Source organism: Mytilus edulis, chromosome 13 (assembly GCF_963676685.1).
Source record: "Mytilus edulis chromosome 13, xbMytEdul2.2, whole genome shotgun sequence".
NCBI lineage: Eukaryota > Metazoa > Mollusca > Bivalvia > Mytilida > Mytilidae > Mytilus > Mytilus edulis.
In genome coordinates, this window is record NC_092356.1 from 14918950 (window position 1) to 14938641 (window position 19692).

At 33.1% G+C, this 19692-nt stretch overlaps 1 protein-coding gene across 1 annotated transcript; it reads left to right on the forward strand.

The window, feature by feature from the left end:
* The first annotated feature begins 1202 nt into the window (after positions 1-1202).
* On the forward strand, positions 1203-19323 carry LOC139501536 (uncharacterized). Its single transcript, XM_071290647.1, has 7 exons — positions 1203-1368; positions 5107-5318; positions 5983-6264; positions 6828-6866; positions 13930-13962; positions 15237-15275; positions 18849-19323. The coding sequence occupies exons 1-7, from the start codon at positions 1286-1288 to the stop codon at positions 19211-19213; spliced, it is 1053 nt and encodes a 350-aa protein (XP_071146748.1). The 5' UTR covers positions 1203-1285; the 3' UTR covers positions 19214-19323.
* The last annotated feature ends 369 nt before the right edge of the window (positions 19324-19692 follow it).

Genomic DNA, 19692 nt, shown 5'->3' on the forward strand with positions numbered 1-19692 from the left:
AGATTGCCCTTTATTCTCTAGAGTGTAGATTGCCCTTTATTCTCTAGAGTGTAGATTGCCCTTTATAATCTAGAGTGTAGATTGCCCTTTATTCTCTATAGTGTAGATTGCCCTTTATTCTCTATTATGTAAATTCCCATCCACACCCCTATGGTTGACTTTGAAAGCAACTCCTGCATTGTTTGAAGATTGTTAAACTGGTAACTTAGTTCGAAATACGTTTTACACCGAGGACAAAAAAATATAATTAATCGTGCTTTCTCAACTCTCTCCAGGAATATCAAATGGTCGTCCCTTGTCATATATTATTAACATAATTATATTTGTTCAATAAATTTTAGTAAATCACTGTGCATAGAAGGGAAAATAATGTTTTGAGTGACTAAACAAGAATAAGGGAGCTGCCATTTGAATTTTATGGGGAGATGGTGGTGGGGCTAGGATAAAATTTGAAAAAAAACAGACAGGAGTTTCAAGTATTACAAAAAGCAGGATTGGACAGTTTACCCCCCAAAAAAACAGGATGACAATTTAGAGATTGCACCTAAAAAAGATGCAGGATAACATTCTTTCATCCTAGCCCCCTTTCAGAAATCAAATGGTAGCTTTCTTTATAAGTCAAACTGTGAATGAACATTCTGCCACCCACCGTGCGAGGGCTGTATAGCCAGTCAAGGTGGTTTAAAACTTACATCCAGGAATAAACATTCCTTTCCATCTCTCCCCAGTGAAATTAAATAGGCATCCCCTTATAATAATTTTGGTTAGTGTACATTGACCTCATCGTACGCTTAGGAACCTATTGCTCGGAGGTTGTTTATGTGGTTCATATAGGTATTTCTCGCTTCTCGATTTTAAATAGATAAGACCGTTGGTTTTCCTGTTTGAATGGTTTTACACTAGTCATTTGTGGGGCCCTTATATCTTGCTGTTCGGTTTGAGCCAAGGCTCCGTGTTTTGACCTATAATAATAATCGTTATTGCAAAATTACACCCATAAGGGTCAAGCAATACAAACAAACAAATATACATTTTAAATACAATGCAATACAATGAAATACAATACAATTTAATAAATTTAATAGAACATATTTTAAAAGTATAATGGTTTATTTTTTTAAATTGTGACATAGATGGTGTGTCTCATTGCAATTTTTACCACATCTTCTTATTTCTATATAATTTATATTTGGTAGTTATTGGAACTTATGACAAACAACATTTCACCTTTTACAATGTGGAAAAAAACTTTACAGACGCCAAGCAAATATGCGAAAATTCAGGAATGCGAATGTTAAAAATAGAAACCCTACAAGAAAATGATTACGTCATCAATTTAACCAATGCTGGACGTGAAATTGGAAACGGGTGAGTATTGGGGGAAAATTGTATGTGTTCTAACCAAAGAGGGAAACAAGAAGTTTCGTATAATCATTAAGTATTTGACAAGAACCGTCAACGTACCCCGTATCATGCCAACAACTGGTTTTAGAAAAAATATCTGTTTAACTGGCAACACTAAACTGATTGATTGGTGTTTAACGCCACTTTCAACACTAATATGCTATGTCGTGCACTGTAAATATACCTGACGCCTGACGCGTCCGGACGCGTTCAAAAGGATAAGGTTCAGTAAGACCCCTTTTTGGCCCCAAAATAGAGCAGTTTTACAAAATTGTGAAAATGTAATCTTTTAGCTATTTATTGGAAAGAAGAATGCTTCTGCTACATAAATATGGGCTGTTATCGACAATATAATGCATATATATCGGGAACTAGCATCATAAAGTCATGCTAAATTACTGAAATCTTCACAATATCAGCATTTTAGTTAAATTTTAAACGGTTTCCGTCTTAAATGAAAGTGGCCGCATTCGTGTTCATTCATAATATTGAGATGTAAGTTGTAGTTGGTGATAATACATAACATATATAAAGGTTGAGGATGTACACGGATGCAGCCCCTTTCATTTTTGACAAAACCAACAGAAAAGTGACGTTTTTTGGCATATTTGATAGATTTTTCATATTTAAACTTATATCGGAGCGTTTGTAATGACTAAATCAGTTAATTTTTTTCACATAAACTAATTGAATCAATTGAAATAGACACTTATAGTCCAGTCAAACTACGATTTAACCTCAAACTAATTGCAATAGAAAATGTTTTAGTTCTAATCTATAGCATTATGCCCTTTATATACACAGAAAAAAGTCCCCTTAAATCTAACTTGAAGAAAACTCAAAATCAGCATTTTTAATTTCCTATGAAAATTAACATTGGAAGGGGAGACAACTCTTGCAAAAATGAGTCTTTTTTGGTCACTTTTTTGTTGTTTTTCTTGAAATTTATGTAAAGTATGATACTTTGATGGGGTTATAAGTTTGTATTTGACTAAATTATATAATCTTCTGCTCATGAAATGTACAAAACCGAAGTGTTATGGGTAGTTTTATTTTTTTGTGCATTTTTCATTAAAGAAATTGCAAATTTGAAGCTTTGTAAACCATTTTGAAGAAATAATGTGAAAATTTGGCATTGTTTATATCTGTATATTATATTTTTTCAGCAACTTACTTATCTAAAGAAACTTTAAACCACAAAAAAGAAGAATGTATGCTTTATTATTTTTATTAAATTTGAGATTCTTTACCTTGACATGTTACAAAAATTCAATAAATGGTCAATTAATCAATTATGAAATCTAGATTATAGCTTGATAAAATATATGAAAACACCTTTAGACTTGTTTGTTATTCTCTAAAGACCGCTAAAAAATCAAGAATCAATACATTCTGATGAATAGAAGTGGTAAAGTTATAATTTTGTATAAATTTTTATTGATATTTCTGCCTCTTTTTTGCAAGAGTTATCTCTCTTTTCAATGCAAATCTCCATAGGAATTTTAAATGGTGATTTTTTTAGTCTTCTTCAAGTTAGATTTCATGGGACTTTTTTCTGTGTATATTTGGGGTATAATGCTAAAGAATAAAACTTAAAAATCTTCTGTTGCAATTACTTTCGGGTTAGGGTCAAATTTGTGCTAGATTGACTGGACTATTAAGTGATTAAAAAGTGTCCAAAATCTTCCGATAGATGAACCTGAAATTTGAGGCCAAAATCGGTCCTTACCGGACCTACTCCTTTGTACACCGAATGTTCAATATTTTAACATCATATGTTAATGCTTAGAGACGTGTTCAAAGTTTTAACGTTCGTGTTAAAAATATTAACATGTGTGTTCAGACACAGTGTACACAGCCAGGTGTTCAAATTCTGATCTAACAAAGAAGATAGTTGTTTGTCCGATTTTCTATCCTTCTAATTGGCAAATTTACAAAGAAATTCATTAAAAAATATGAATGTTTACGCAGGATGATGATCTTGTGAATTTTTGACTAATAATTTAGTAATTGTGAAATATTAAACTTTCAATCTGGCATATATGTATAGTTTATGAACTTATTTTATTATTATTACTAGTTTTACTTAAAAGTGACATAATTATGCATATCAATGAGGCCTGTTATGATAATATCGTAGTAAATATATGTCGATATTTATCTTATTTCATGATCCGCATTTTCATCATCCAACTTGAAAGACTGTCGCCAAGTACTTTCAGTAAAAAAATAGCTATTCGAACACACCTACTCTGTTTTTGTGATTCATTAGATAGGTATTTCACTTGACCCATATATTTCATTTTTTAGTACTGTGATTTTTTTTATGTTATAAAGTCAACCTGTAGCTTTGATATATAAAAAGGATAGAATCTGAAGCGAGACGATGTATGAAATATTCTTGCTTTATATGATAGCAAGACAAAATATTCAACTCAAACACGCCCTAACATAAAAAGGTGCACTCGATTTTCTGTTTTCGATATACAATTGTTACCCATTTTTTGGAATTTTTTCTTGAGTCACATCATGGAAGGGCAGACACGAAAATTACTGAACTAATAGATTGATATGTTTTCCGTCCGTGGTAAATTTTTAAAAGAAATCGGAGGTTATGCATTTTCTACATCCAACTTGAAAGATACCCATGTCGTCGACTTGATATCTAATTGTTCTGCTTAACTATGTACTAAATAAATTGAAAACTTATGCAAATGGTGTTTTTAAAATAAAACACTTCTTAATTGACAAGACAATTGTAATTTTGTTTGTTTCTATTAACTTTTAAAATTTTTGTCACTATTTTAACCGGGTTTCCGACTGGGTACTTCAGAGACTAGTCATTTCAGGACTAGGTGTCTCAGAGACTGGGTGCCTCAGAACTAGGTGTTTCATGAATCTAGGATTTTTGAAGCTTGTTATATAATTGTTTGTCAAATCAGTTGAGACATCGGAGACATTAAAAGGATCAAGGATAAATTGAGGTTATAGTTTTCAGACTGCTTTTTGATACAAAGTTATTCGTGTAAACAGTGTTATAATATTTCTTTATTAAGTTTCAAAGTTTAAAAGTTGGTCTTGTAGTTTTTAAGAAAAGCCTCAAAGTTGTAGTTAGTTTTTTGAGTTAATTAAAAGATTAATATTGGAGCATGTTAGATTCTGTGAAAACGGATACAAACATACGAGTCGCATATATAGTTCATAAGCCAAACACGTTACAATTGCACCTGCCCCGTGTGGGATTGGAACTCACAACATCAGTGTTGACAGGATAGTGATACAGAAGTAAAACTACTTAGACCATTCGGTCATCAAGGCCCCAAACAAAACCATGAAAACATGAGAGGCTGTTTATAGTTATCAAAGGTACCATTATTATAATTTAGTACGCCAGACGCGCATTTCGTCTACATAAGACTCATCAGTGACCGTCTCATATTAAAAAATATTATACAGCCAAAAAAGTTCAAAGTTGAAGAGCATTGCATATCGCATGTGGTGAACAAATTAAAATAAAGGATAGATCAAATAAAGCAAAGATGATAATTAGCTGTTGACGTATAACGAATAAAGAAGAATGTGAGGAAGAAAAAAGAAGAGGAAGTGGCCTTGTTAAATATATTTAATACAAATACGAAATTGAAGGCATCCCTCCCGCTATTTTTTTAAACTTTATATATGATAATCATTTTTTGATTTCAGAGATTTTCATGTTTGGATTGGTCTACGTAAAGATGAATATGGAACGGTAAAATGGACAGATGATTCAACACCGACTTGGACTAAATACTCAAGCGACAACGTTTGGAGAGAGGAAGTTGACCTGAATTGCTATGCATTAGACGCTCAGCATGGGAACTGGGACAAAAATACGTGTACTGATCGATTGGGGTTTGTGTGTGAAATGGACATAGGTAAACATAATTACAATCTCTAAAATAAAGTTACATAGATAATTTCCGATCTGTTTCAGTTAAATGCTTAAAATCATTGAAGCAGCTGGACTTTTACAACTCCATAACTGATTTAAAGAGTGATCTCTCTGAACAAAGGTTTACCCCCTTAAATTACAGATCTTGAGTCCACGCTTTACTTAAATGTTAGCGAAACGTAGATACAGGGTCTGGTTGGGTTAACATAATAGAGATTAACGGGCCTTCAATTAATTACATGTACAAGATATTGGCCAAAATGATATAGTCGATTGACAAATTAACCTACAATAAAAAGAATACCAAAGAATCGATAATTTGGTACCACTAAAAATAAAAGAATGGAGAAAATGTTTATAAATAAAGATTGTATGAACAGTTTTACGTTGTATCCCATCGGATTTAAACAGTCACGGAATTTAACATATATGTTCCTGAATAAACATATACTAATCTCGTCAAAACTATGTCAAAATAATTTGGAACAAGACATTGAGATCTGCATGTAAAAGTAACCACACTGAGATTTAAAAACTTTAAAACACTCACCGAGAATCAGAAATTCTATAATACGATTCAAAAAGAACACACACCAGTTCACGTCTGATTGTGTTGCTATTTTCAATTACTAATTTGCTGTCGACAGGGCAATGCACTTTTGAACACAGACCTCAAGGTAGAGGTTGTAGCAGTGACCGACTAATGTTATTAGAGGATGTACACACACGTGAAATTAGCCAAACAGAATGTCTGATGGTGTGTCTCAATGAAGACAATGTAAACGACATTGAATGCTGGGCGGCTGCTCATATGCCAGAACATGAGGGAGACGATTGCTGGTTGTTTTTCACCAAAGCTACGGATTATTGTGTACAGAATGAGGCTAACTATGCTGGCGTTTCTTTGTTCATCAAGACATGTTTTCAAGGCAAGTTTTTGTTATTTATTTGCAAATAAACGAATATGGTATTGTACGGTGCTATGGTATGAATTGTACACACGAGTTTTTTTATTCATAATAGGTAACAGTACGAACTCCAACAGGAACTAGGAGGATAGCATGTGACCTAGAGGAGGTACTGTAAGCACGTCCGGTAACGGGTTCCACATGTAGCTTACTCATGGAAATAAAAAAAAAAATCGGTGATTAATGTTAATGATAAAAGCCAGTAATATTTATATCTCAATGAATATTTGTAGATAAAATGTGACTGATTTATCGGTATGGTTTAAATGTGACTGATTTATCGGTATGGTTTTGACAAATTATGATCCTCAAATCTTAAATTCATGAAACTATTTCCGTCTGACGTATTTTAAAAAAATCGGAATTTATTTGTTATGTATACATTGTATTTTTTTATTTGTGTATCAAAAAAATAATTTAATTTCAATTTCTTAACTTTTTGACATAGATTATAGTCACTCTAACCACTTTGATAACACGTTCAGCTCTTCTCTTTTCCTTATTGTTTTATTTTGGATTTTCAGGAAATATCAGTGCAACACAAGCAGAAGCCCAAACAGAGGGTATGATGTAGATTAATTTATTTTATTTCCTTATATTTTCATAATTTAACAGTCATTTTATTCAATTCGCTTTAATTCAAATCTTTATGGCCATACCACTATATATTATATGACAGGCGCAAATAGAATGTTGTGGGTTTTAACAAGTTTGCTGGCGCCAGGCACTCCCGGCCCTAACATTGGTCAGTGGTGTTGCAGTACAACATAAGAACAGGCTATTATAAATGAAAGGGCTTAATTCTTCAGACCGATAAAGCACAGAATAAACAAGAATGTGTATGTTCCAGACCATATGAGTATTTGGACCGTACGCATACGGTCCGAACCGTATACGTATACTCGTATGGTCCGACCATACGCGTACGGTCGGACCATGAGTATACGCGTGTGGTCCAGTACGAGCTGATTATACATGTTATTGGATCATATGGGTTAAATCTAAACAAACATTTATCACAATCTTTATTTTAAGTTTTACAAATTGTTATTATTACAATTAGATGGATAAAATGAACAAATGAACAATTGAAAACGAACAATTGAAAATAAATATTTGTTTAATTGTATATCTGAATCCTATTTTGGTACCAGTCTCGCCCAAGGTGACACGCGTTACGTAATATTTTTTTACATTATCATGTTTGCAGTTCATGCATGTTCCTTTGCATTTGCATTTTTTTGGTAAAGTTGCTAAATATTATAAAACAATTGTCCTCCCACATTATGTTCGTCCTCCCACAGGCACAATCATTCAGTTATGTATTCAGTGGACCATTAAATTGGGATAAAAACTCTATGAAAAGGGCTAAATTATTCAGACCCATAACACACAGAATAAACAAGAATGTGTACATAGTGCATGGATGCCCCACACACACAGTCATTTTCTATATTCAGTGGACCATTAAATTGGAGTCAAAACTCTTTTCGCATTAATAGAATTAGAGAAGCATATCACACGGAACATGTGCATCAAGTTTAAAGTTCATCAAAAACTACCTTGACCAAAAACTTTAACCTGGGCCACTCTCACTACTATTTTCTATGTTCAGTGGACCGTTCAATTGGGGTCAAAACTCTAATTTGGCATTAAAATAAGAAAGATCATATCATAGGGAGCATGTGTTCTTTAACTTCATCAGAAACTACCTTGACCAAAAATTTAAACCTGAAGCGGGACAGACAGACGTTTTGAACGAAAGAACGCACAGAACGAAAATCATGTCACTAGGTGAGGTATAAAAAAAAATACCAAGAAGAAAGAACGGATGTGGCAGGCGCTTGGAATTGATAGATTCCCACAACAAAAAAGACACTAAGTACACACAGTTACTGAAAGCTAGAAAGCCAGACAATAACATCTATATTTATATATACATCCTTAAAATAAGTGCCCCATATATTGCCTCTCCTCTCACATATATATTCAACAGAATGATAGATACTGGTGTCTATCCTTCATTACTGAAAAATGCTAAGGTAACACCAGCTTACAAAGATGGTGATAAGGTTTTAGCAACAAATTACAGACCAATTTCTGTACTTCCATCTCTATCAAAAGTATTAGAAAGGCAGGTCTCAAATAACATGTATAAGTACTTGTTTAAATTTAAACTTTTACATCCTAGAATCATCCTACACAATCAGGTTTTAGGCCACATCATTCTTGTCAAACTGCACTTATTGATATTATTGACAAATGGCTGCAAGAAATGAATGATTGTAATCTAAACTTAGCAATACTGTTAGAATTTAAAAAAGCATTTGATCTTGTAGATCACGATATTCTTTGCTTAAAGCTTGCTCTTTACGGATTCAATGAGTCTGCAGTAGTTTTTTACAGGTCATACCTAAGAAATAGAACACAGCAAGTAAACATTTGCAATGTTAATTCTGACAAAAAAGATGTGAAATTTGGTGTTCGGCCGGGTGGGCCCAAGGATCTATACTAGGTCCTTTATTATTTGTCTTATTAAGTCTCCCAAACAAAGTTTGGAGACTTATTGTTTTTGCTCAGTTCTTATTATTTTTCTTCTTCTTCTTCTTCTTCTTCTTCTTCTTCTTCTTCTTCTTCTTCTTCTTCTTCTTCTTCTTCTTCTTCTTCTTCTTCTTCTTCTTCTTCTTCTTCTTCTTCTTCTTCTTCTTCTTCTTCTTCTTCTTCTTCTTCTTCTTCTTCTTCTTCTTCTTCTTCTTCTTCCTCTTCCGCCACTTTAAAAAATGAACTTAACCGCAGCGTTTCTCCAAAACCGCTTGTCAGATTGACTTAGAATTTCATAAAATGGTAGTCTAATATGTCTAGGTGAGCCATCAATCTTTCGTTTGTGCATTGGGGTCTATTAAGGGGTATTTTGGGGGTTAGAAAGGAGGAAGGGGTTTACTATAGAACCCTATGGGATTTTATTTTCTAAAATTTTCAAATGAATATAACTTGAAAACTGTAAGTGATAGATACATGCAGTCTTCAGAATTGATTATAGGACAATAAAACAAATCACATGAAATATAGGGGGAGTCCCTGGGAGTTCATCCCCACCCCCTTCAATTTGAGAATATGCTTATATTTTGTAAACGGTCCAGATCCCCACCCCTAAACCATATATATTAATGAATGGGACGATAAAACAAATCAAATGAAATTAATGGGAGGTCCCAGGGGGTCATCCCCACCCCAGTCAATTTGAGAATGTGCTATTATCTTGTAAACGGTCCGGATCCCCACCCCTAAACTACATATATTCTTGTAGGGGACAATAAAACAAATGAAATTAAATTAAAGGGAAGTCCCTAGGGGGTCATCTCCACCCCCTCTTGTTTAAAAACTTGTAAACGGTCAACATCCCCACCCCTAAACCATATATATTCTTGTAGGGGACAACAAAACAAATGAAATGAAATTAAAGGGAAGTTCCTATGGGGTCACCCCACCCCCTCTTATTTGAAAACTTGTAAACGGTCAACATCCCCACCCCTAAACCATATATATTCTTGTAGGGGACAATAAAATAAATGAAATGAAATAAAAGGGAATTCCGTAGGGGGATCACCCCACCCCCTCTTGTTTGAAAACTTGTAAACGGTCAACATCCCCACCCCTAAACCATATATATTCTTGTATGGGACAATAAAGCTAATCAAATGAAATTAAAGGGAAGTTCCTGGGGGTTGCCCACCCCGTTCAATTTGAGAATGTGCTATTATTATTCAAACGGTCCAGATCCCCACCCTTAGACCATATACATTCTTGTAGGGGACAATAAAACAAATGAAATGAAATATAGGTAAATTCCCTGGGGGTCACCACCACCCCCTCCTGTTTGAATACTTGTAAATGGTGGAGATCCCTACTCGTAAGCCATGTATATTCTTGTATGGGACAAAAAATCAAATCAAATGAACATGGGACCATATGAATGGCGAGTTATGGGAGCTTTGTTTGGGAGACTTCGTAACAGCATCCTGTTACAATTACTTCTTGTTTATAAATGACCTTCCCCTTTGCATTAAAAATTGTAAAACAGACTTGTATGCTGATGATACTACTCTTCAAAAATCCGGGAAAAGTATAGAAAATTTACATGATGATGTTCAAGAAGATTTATGCAAAGTTGAAGAATGGTGCAAAATGAATAATATGTTCATCAATACCAAAAAAACTAAATGTTTGGTTACTGGAACAAGTCAGAAGTTATCAACCCAATATTTTCAACCAAATTTAGTAATAAATTCAGAAAAACTACAAAATTCATCATGTGAGAAATTATTAGGTGTTAAACCTTCTTTCTAAATTAAAGACATTTTTAGATATTAATGCCAGGAAAGCATATTATAATGGGTATATTCTGCCTCTCATCGATTACTGCTGTATTGTTTGCGGAGAATGTAAAAATGAAGGGATAGTAAGAATATTAAAACTTCAAAAAAGAGCAGCAAGATTAATTCTTGATGCAGACCCATCAGCCCCCTTATTTAAAGAACTTGGATGGATGACAGTAGAAAACAAAATCAATTACCACAAATATTTAGTGCTATTTAAATGTATGCAGAAAGAAGCACCACAGTACCTATTTCAAAAGTTTCAACTTATATCTGTTAATAATCCTTACACCTTAAGGGGTGTTACTCCGCAAGGTAATTTGATAGTTCCAAAGCCAAAAACTGAACTGTTTATAAAATCTTTTGCTTATTCTGGATCAGTTTTATGGAACGGACTACCATATGAAATATGTAAAGTGCAAAACACTTATTCTCTTAAACAAATTATAAAACAATACTTGAGACAGTCCCAATATTCAGTCTGAAATTATTGCAACTATTACTCTTAGAATGTATGATTTTAATGATTTGTATGTTATATCTATTTACTACAAGTGTATGCAATCTGTAACTGTTTTATATCTTTTAATCAATGTCTATACAATTGTGTTTATATGTTAAAATTGAGAAAGGAAATGGTGAATATGTCAAAGCGACAACCACCCGACCATAGAGCAAACAACAGCCGAAGGCAACCAATGGGTCTTCAATGTAGCGAGAATTCCCGCACCCGTAGGTGTCCTTCAGCTGGCCCCTAAAATATGCATAATAGTACAGTGATAATGGACGTCATACTAAACTCCGAATTATACACAAGAAACTAAAATTTAAAATCATACAAGACTAACAAAGGCCAGAGGCTCCTGACTTGGGACAGGCGCAAAATTGCGGCGGGGTTAAACATGTTTATGAGATCTCAACCCTCCCCCTATACCTCTAGCCAATGTAGAAAAGTAAAAGAATAACAATACGCACATTAAAATTCAGTTCAAGAGAAGTCCGAGTCTGATGTCAAAAGATGTAACAAAAGAAAATAAATAAAATGACAATAATACATAAATAACAACAGACTACTAGCAGTTAACTGACATGCCAGCTCCAGACCTCAATTAAACTGATTGAAAGATTATGTCTTCATCATATGAATATCAGGTACAATCCCTCCCATTAGGGGTTTAGTATCATACTATCATAAAATATATGAGAAGAACATAACCCGTGTCATGCCAACAACTGTTTTTTTAGAAATAAATGTGTTTAGTTCCGATGCAAAGACCCTATCAGTGAATCAATGTTAAAGCCAAAATATGCAATCTTTAATGACCTGACAACAGTATCGTAACTATATCCCCTTTTAATAAGTCTATTTAAAGGTTTTGTTAGTTTCTGAGGAGAATACTGACATTTTTGTGCTTTATAAAGAATATTTCCATAAAATTTTGGATGTGAAATACCTGAACGTATAAGATGTCTGCATGTTGAGTTATATTTACGAATTATTTCCTTATACCGGTGATAAAATTTAGTAAATGTTTTGACCAGTTTGTGATATCGAATACCCTGGTGTAATAATTTTTCAGTAATACATAAATTTCTCTCGCTAAAATCTAATACATTGTTACATACACGAGCGAATCGTACAAGTTGAGATATATAAACACCATAAGATGGTGACAAGGGAACGTCACCATCTAAAAATGGATAATTAACAATAGGAAATGAAAAATCATCTCTTTTATCATAAATTTTTGTATTAAGCTTCCCGTTTATGATATAGATATCAAGATCGAGGAAAGGGCAGTGGTCATTGTTATCATTAGCTTTATTTAAAGTAAGTTCTACAGGATAAATTTCTTTAGTATACATACTGAAGTCGTCATTATTTAGAGCCAATATATCATCCAAATATCTAAAAGTATTGTTAAATTTTTGTATCAAATGTTGTTTTGATGGGTCTTTGCTAATTTTAGTCATAAATTGTAACTCATAACAATACAAAAACAGGTCCGCAATAAGTGGTGCACAGTTAGTCCCCATTGGAATTCCAATAACTTGACGATATACGGAATCTCCAAAGCGAACAAAAATGTTATCAAGTAAAAATTCAAGTGCATAAATAGTATCAAAGCATGTCCAATTGACATAGTTCTTTTGTTTATTGCTACTAAAAAATGATCTAAAAGAGTTTGAACATATGTACTCGCATTCCGACTTTTTAAATGCCCAGTTAATTAGGGATGTGAATTTTTTCTTAATAAGAATATGAGGCAAAGTGGTATATAGGGTAGAAAAATCAAAACTTTGAACAGATTCAAAATCACCAATATATGCATGCAATTTATCAAGTACTTCCAACGAGTTTTTGACACTCCAAAAGTAATTAATTCCACTATTTTCAAAGGCCTTATTTGAACAATTTATTATCAGGTTTTTTATTGTACCAAGTGTACTAGTAAGTAAAACAGACAATTTAGTAGTTGAACAATGGCTGGAAGATGAAATAAATCTATATTTGTAAGGTTTTTTGTGCAGCTTCGGAAGCCAGTACATAGTTGGGACTTTCATTGTGTTTGGTTCTGCTTGTAAAGAAGTAGCTAAAAGTTTATGTTTGTTACAGATGTCGTTTTCTGAAAATGAAGTCAGTTGGAATGTTGGTGAATTCGTGATTTCCTTTTGCAGAACCTCTATATAAAATTTACGTCAAACAATAATGATATTATTAGCAGCTTTATCAGCCGGGACAAAAACAAATTCCTTGGCTAGTTCTGTTAGTTTATTTTTGATACGCGAAATAGGGTTTTTATAGTTTTTGTTGAGGGTAAAATGTTCTTTAAAATGTTGTATTCGAATATCAACTATCTTCATTACTGAATTAATAAAAGAGTCCAAAGATTTTTTGTCAGCTTTTTCCCGTTTTACCCATTTCAAACAGTAGGCGCGGAGTGAGTCGTTGATGATATTACGACACTCATTCCAGTTAAGTTGTATGTTTGCTTTTTTCTCGTATCATTATTTCAATTTTTTTTACTTGGATTGTTTACATGTATATGAGGGCCTCAGGGAAGATTAGTAATTGTAACTAACTGTGTTTACCCTCTTTAAATAAAGAATTTATTATTATTATTATATTATTATTATTATTGAAGACATCAATTATGTTCTCTACTATGTTCACATGTATGCAGGAAGTTTTCTTTGTTTTCAGGAAATGTTCATATGATTTAGATTTTTTGTATTTTTTATATTACAGAGGAAATTACTACAAAAGCAGACGAACCAATAAGTATTATAAATTTATAATTTTTATTCGCCTTTTTGCTCTTACTTTCTGCATTTTTAAAAATGTTATGTCTATGTCCATAAGAAACAGCTATATATACCACCACCTTTCTGAAAATTTCGGGTCCGCACTGGACTGTATTTGTTCTTAAATATACATGGTTTGAAATATAAATATGAAAGTTAATTAATTTTATCCAGTTTTTTGTGTGTTAATATACAGTTGTAATAGGTCGTGACATGTTTTTATTAAAAGTTCCCTGTAACTTATTTTCCAAAATTCAAAGAAAATATTTATATGAACACTTTTTTTTTTTTTACAGATATATGAAGTTCTATGCTAGGAAAAAGAAAATGTACAGAAGCCCCCGATTTCAATACATGTTTTAAACCATTACAAACTTAAGCAGTTTTTTTTTAGAGTTGGTTTTTTTTTAACACATCTTAGCTCAATTAGTCCCAATCTATTATATACTCTCTAATATCATATTAAAAAACACTTTTAAAATGAGTACATGTACCATGAACAAAATTGACAAACATAATGATTAGAGTCGGTTTGTTGAGAAGGCATAAACCATGTGACATAATGATTTAAGTCGGTTTGTTGAGAGGGCATAAACCATGTGACTTTTTTACAGTTTTAAAATTACTTATTGTCTTTTTTCATATTTTTTTTTTATTTTAACTTTTTTGTTGTTGTTTGTTATTGTGTTCATTCATAAAATTGAGAAAGGAAATGGTGAATATGTCAAAGCGACAACCACCCGACCATAGAGCAAACAACAGCCGAAGGCAACCAATGGGTCTTCAATGTAGCGAGAATTCCCGCACCCGTAGGTGTCCTTCAGTTGGCCCCTAAAATATGCATAATAGTACAGTGATAATGGACGTCATACTAAACTCCGAATTATACACAAGAAACTAAAATTTAAAATCATACAAGACTAACAAAGGCCAGAGGCTCCTGACTTGGGACAGGCGCAAAATTGCGGCGGGGTTAAACATGTTTATGAGATCTCAACCCTCCCCCTATACCTCTAGCCAATGTAGAAAAGTAAAAGAATAACAATACGCACATTAAAATTCAGTTCAAGAGAAGTCCGAGTCTGATGTCAAAAGATGTAACAAAAGAAAATAAATAAAATGACAATAATACATAAATAACAACAGACTACTAGCAGTTAACTGACATGCCAGCTCCAGACCTCAATTAAACTGATGTTATGTTCACTTGAGTGTCTTGGATAATTTTCACACATTGTTTTTATATTTTAGAGGATGTAATCACAGAAGTATATGAAACTATAAAAGCAGGTATTATAAATATTTTGATTCTGCATTGACTTTTTTGACGTTGACTGGAGTTGGACTAGTCCAAATAATTATGACGTCTGGCAAGGCTATTTTATTTTTTTTCTGGGACGCCTTCCTAGTCCAAATAATAATTTTTTTCTAGGAAGGCGTCCCAGAAAAAAATTAAAATAGCCTTGCCAGACGTCGTAATTATTTAGACTAGAGTTGGACATACTGCACAATAATTTATTTTCGTGGAATATAATCTTCTGGGTCAAACTTTTTCTTAAGAATCTTTTATTCATTAACCTGAAATTCACCATGATGAACTTGTGCTGATGAATAATTTCGCAATTTGATCTTTAATAGTTATCCCACGATGACGCGGTGCGTCAGTGTAAGATCACCCCGATGGCCGGAGGCCAGAGGGTGATCTAACACGGACACACCAAGTCCGAGTGGGATAACTATTTTACATCCCAGCTGTTTTAGATAATGATTAGACGAAAAACCATTTACAATTCATAAAATCTAGTTTAGAACGCCACACAACCATTATAATATACTTTATACATTACTATATGATTTATACCCTTTTTGACCCCCGAACACGATGAGTAGATATCAAACAATGTCAACTCGCCCCACTGTCCAATCGGCCCAACCTATATCGCCACTTTATGAAAAAAATCGCCCCACTTTTGAAAAAGTGTAAAATTAAACTGAATAATCACTGACAACTCACTTATTGACGAAAAGGGTTTAAACCCCACTGAATAAAGGTCTGCTAACTCGCCCCACTTATAAAAATATCTTGCTTCCTTTAAGTATGTTAAATTACTGATAGTTCGTATCCAGTCGTCCTGGTGTAGTGGTTGTGTCGTGGCTTGATATGCTAAAGGTCTTCAGTTCGAATTTTGATAGATAGTCTTTTCCGTATAATTGTATATAATTAGTCTTTTCCGTATATAATGTATATTTAATTATAAGATTTATAGTGAGGAGCTGGAATGTAATAATAGGGAAATCAGGGAGCTACAATTTGTTTTTTATGGGGAGGAGGATTAGGAATAGGATAAAATTTGAAAAGGACAGGACTAGATACTTAAAAAAAAAATGCAGGATTAACAATAAAATTATTCATAAAAAAAAAGTGTCACGATATAAACTAATTAAAAAAATGAAGGACTGAATAGAGTGAAAAATAAAAAGTTATCCCGCACCTTTTTACCCCAACCCCACTCTTAAGAAGAAATTAAATGATAGCTCCCATAGCGTTTTCATTGTGTACTTATATGTCCCGCATTATAGTAGTAGTGTCGTGCATGTCTTTGTTGTTATTTATAATTGCACATTCAAACCCATTTTCAAACCAGGTGCTCCGCAGGGCGCAGCTTTATACGACCGCAGAGGTCGAACCCTGAACAGTTGGGGCAAGTATGGACAAAACATTCAAGCATGATACAGCTCTGAATTTGGATTGTGATCAAATTTTTGACATTACATGGTTTTTTTTTACACAAAACAAATGCCAAGATTTTACAAATCAATTAAAGATTTCTTCTTCAAACTTTTTAAATCTAAAATTAAATAGTTGACACAGCATAGGTTTCTGACACAGAATGAATGTGGTCTAATGAACTTAAAAGGTTTTTTTTGCCTTTGAGCAAATCACTATGCTGTTGAATATTAATCCTCTCAAAAAAATGTTTGAAGAAATTTTCTTTTTATTTATGAAATCTGAAATGAGAAAAATTTAACCCCCTCCCCCCCTTTTTTTTTCACATCCCCGTTTCCCTTTTTCAAAACTGATATCAATTCAAATTTCTAATGGAGTTTGCAACAATAACTACTCATTTAAATACATCATAAAATATTAAGATGTAAAAAAACTGCTTGTTATCACTGAATGGTAAAGATTATTTAAATTTATCAGTTGGTAGTAAAAAGTGTATATACATTGTATATTGTATATAACAAAGATTTAAGTTGATTCTGGACAAAGAAAGATAACTCCAATTAAAAAAAATTCTTGCTATTGCACAAATAGGATATTTCTTGCTTACTATTCTGGACAAAGAAAGATAACTCTAATTAAAAAAAAATTTGCTATTTCACAATATTGTGCAATTAGATATTTCTTGCCATTGCACAATACTGTGCAATTGAAAAGACTTGCTATTGCACAATACTTAATATAATAATTTTAGATCCTGATTTGGACCAACTTGAAAACTGGGCCCATAATCAAAAATCTAAGTACATGTTTAGATTCAGCATATCAAAGAGGCCCAAGAATTCAATTTTTGTTAAAATCAAACTTAGTTTAATTTTGGACCCTTTGGACTTTAATGTAGAATTTGAAATTTGAAAACAGGACCAAAAATGAAGAATCTACATACACAGTTAGATTTGGCATATCAAAGAACCCCAAGGATTCAATTTTTGATGAAATCAAACAAAGTTTAATTTTGGACCCTTTGGACCTTAATGTAGACCAATTTGAAAACTGGACCAAAAAAACTTCAATAATCAAGAATCTAAGTACATTTTTAGATTCAAAGAACCCAACCGATTCATTTTTTGTCAAAATCAAACTAAGTTTAATTTTGGACCCTTTGGACCTTAATGTAGACCAATTTGAAAACGGGACCAAAAGTTGAGAATCTACATATACAGTTAGATTCGGCATATCAAAGAACCCCAATTATTCAATTTTGATGAAATCAAACAATGTTTAATTTTGGACCCTTTGGGCCCCTTTTTCCTAAACTGTTGGGACCAAAACTCCCAAAATCAATACCAACCTTCCTTTTATGGTCATAAGCCTTGTGTTTAAATTTCATAGATTTGTATTTACTTATACTAACATTATAGTGCGAAAACCAAGAAAAATGCTTATTTGGGTCCCTTTTTGGCCCCTAATTCCTAATCTGTTGGGTCCTAAACTCCCAAAATCAATACCAACCTTCCTTTTGTGGTCATAAACATTGTGTTTAAATTTCATAGATTTCCATTTACTTAACCTAAGGTTATTGTGCAAAAACCAAGAAAAATGCTTATTTGGGCCCTTTATTGGCCCCTTATTCCTAAACTATTGAAACCAAAACTCCCAAAATCAATCCCAATCTTTCTTTTGTGGTCATAAACCTTGTGTCAAAATTTCATAGATTTCTATTAACTTAAACTAAAGTTATGGTGCGAAAACCAAGAAAATGCTTATTTGGGCCCTTTCTGGCCCCTTATTCCTAAAATGTTGGGACCAAAACTCCCAAAATCAATACCAACCTTCCTTTTATGGTCATAAACCTTGTGTTAAAATTTCATAGATTTCTATTCACTTTTACTAAAGTTAGAGTGCGAAAACTAAAAGTATTCGGACGCCGGACGACGACGACGACGACGACGACGACGACGCCGACGCCAACGTGATAGCAATATACGACGAAAATTTTTTCAAAATTTGCGGTCGTATAAAAACCTCATTAAAGCAAAAAGTATCAATTATTTTAAATGAAGAGTACATGCCATCACTGTATAATATAATATGTCACAATATAATTATGTTATACATTACTTTTCTATCAATTTCAGAAACAAGTTTCACCGAACCGCCTTGTGCTTGTTCATGTAGATCTACAAATAACAAATCAACACAACCAACTGCAACTAGCAAAAATACCACTGTTCATATGTCACCGGAAGAAATACAGGAATCCGTTGACAAGATTGTACGTGAAATCAAAGTAAGCAAAAATTCTACGTCACAGTATAAGCGGAAGTTCAAAAGCGCACCAGACGACAGATTCAGCGCACAAGTTATTGGGATATCTGGCGTTTCAATCGTTGGAATCATCAGTTTGGTCGTTGTTGGTTTTGATTTGAAAAATTTGTATGATGCTTTTGAGACAATGTATCACAGATTGAAGGATCTAAGTAAAACTCGTTCGATTCCATGACTTTATGCTAGATACTGTAGTGTTGTGTGCTGTATATCTTACCGGTAGTTTAGGTCAATTTTTTTTGTTATTTGGGGGTAATTTTTGCATTCGCTTGTTGGTTTGTTTTGAGAATCAGGTAAACAAACAAATTGAAATATTTGAAAACCTCTAGAACAAGAATGTGTCCCAAGTACACAGATCCGCACTATCATTTTCTATGTCAGTGGACTGTGAAAATGGGACAAAATCTCTAATTTGGCATTAAAATTAGAAAGATCATATCGTAGGGAACATGTTTACTAAGATTCAAGTTGATAAGACTTCAACTTCATCAAAAACTACCTCGACCAAAAACTTTAACCTGAAGCGGGACAGACAAAAGGACAGACAAAAAAAAATAGAATAAAATATCTCAGTTTTTGAATAAGTAGTTTAAAAGAGTTGCAGTTCTCTTGTATAATGTAATTAATAATTCTCTGGCATTAGCGACTTATTCT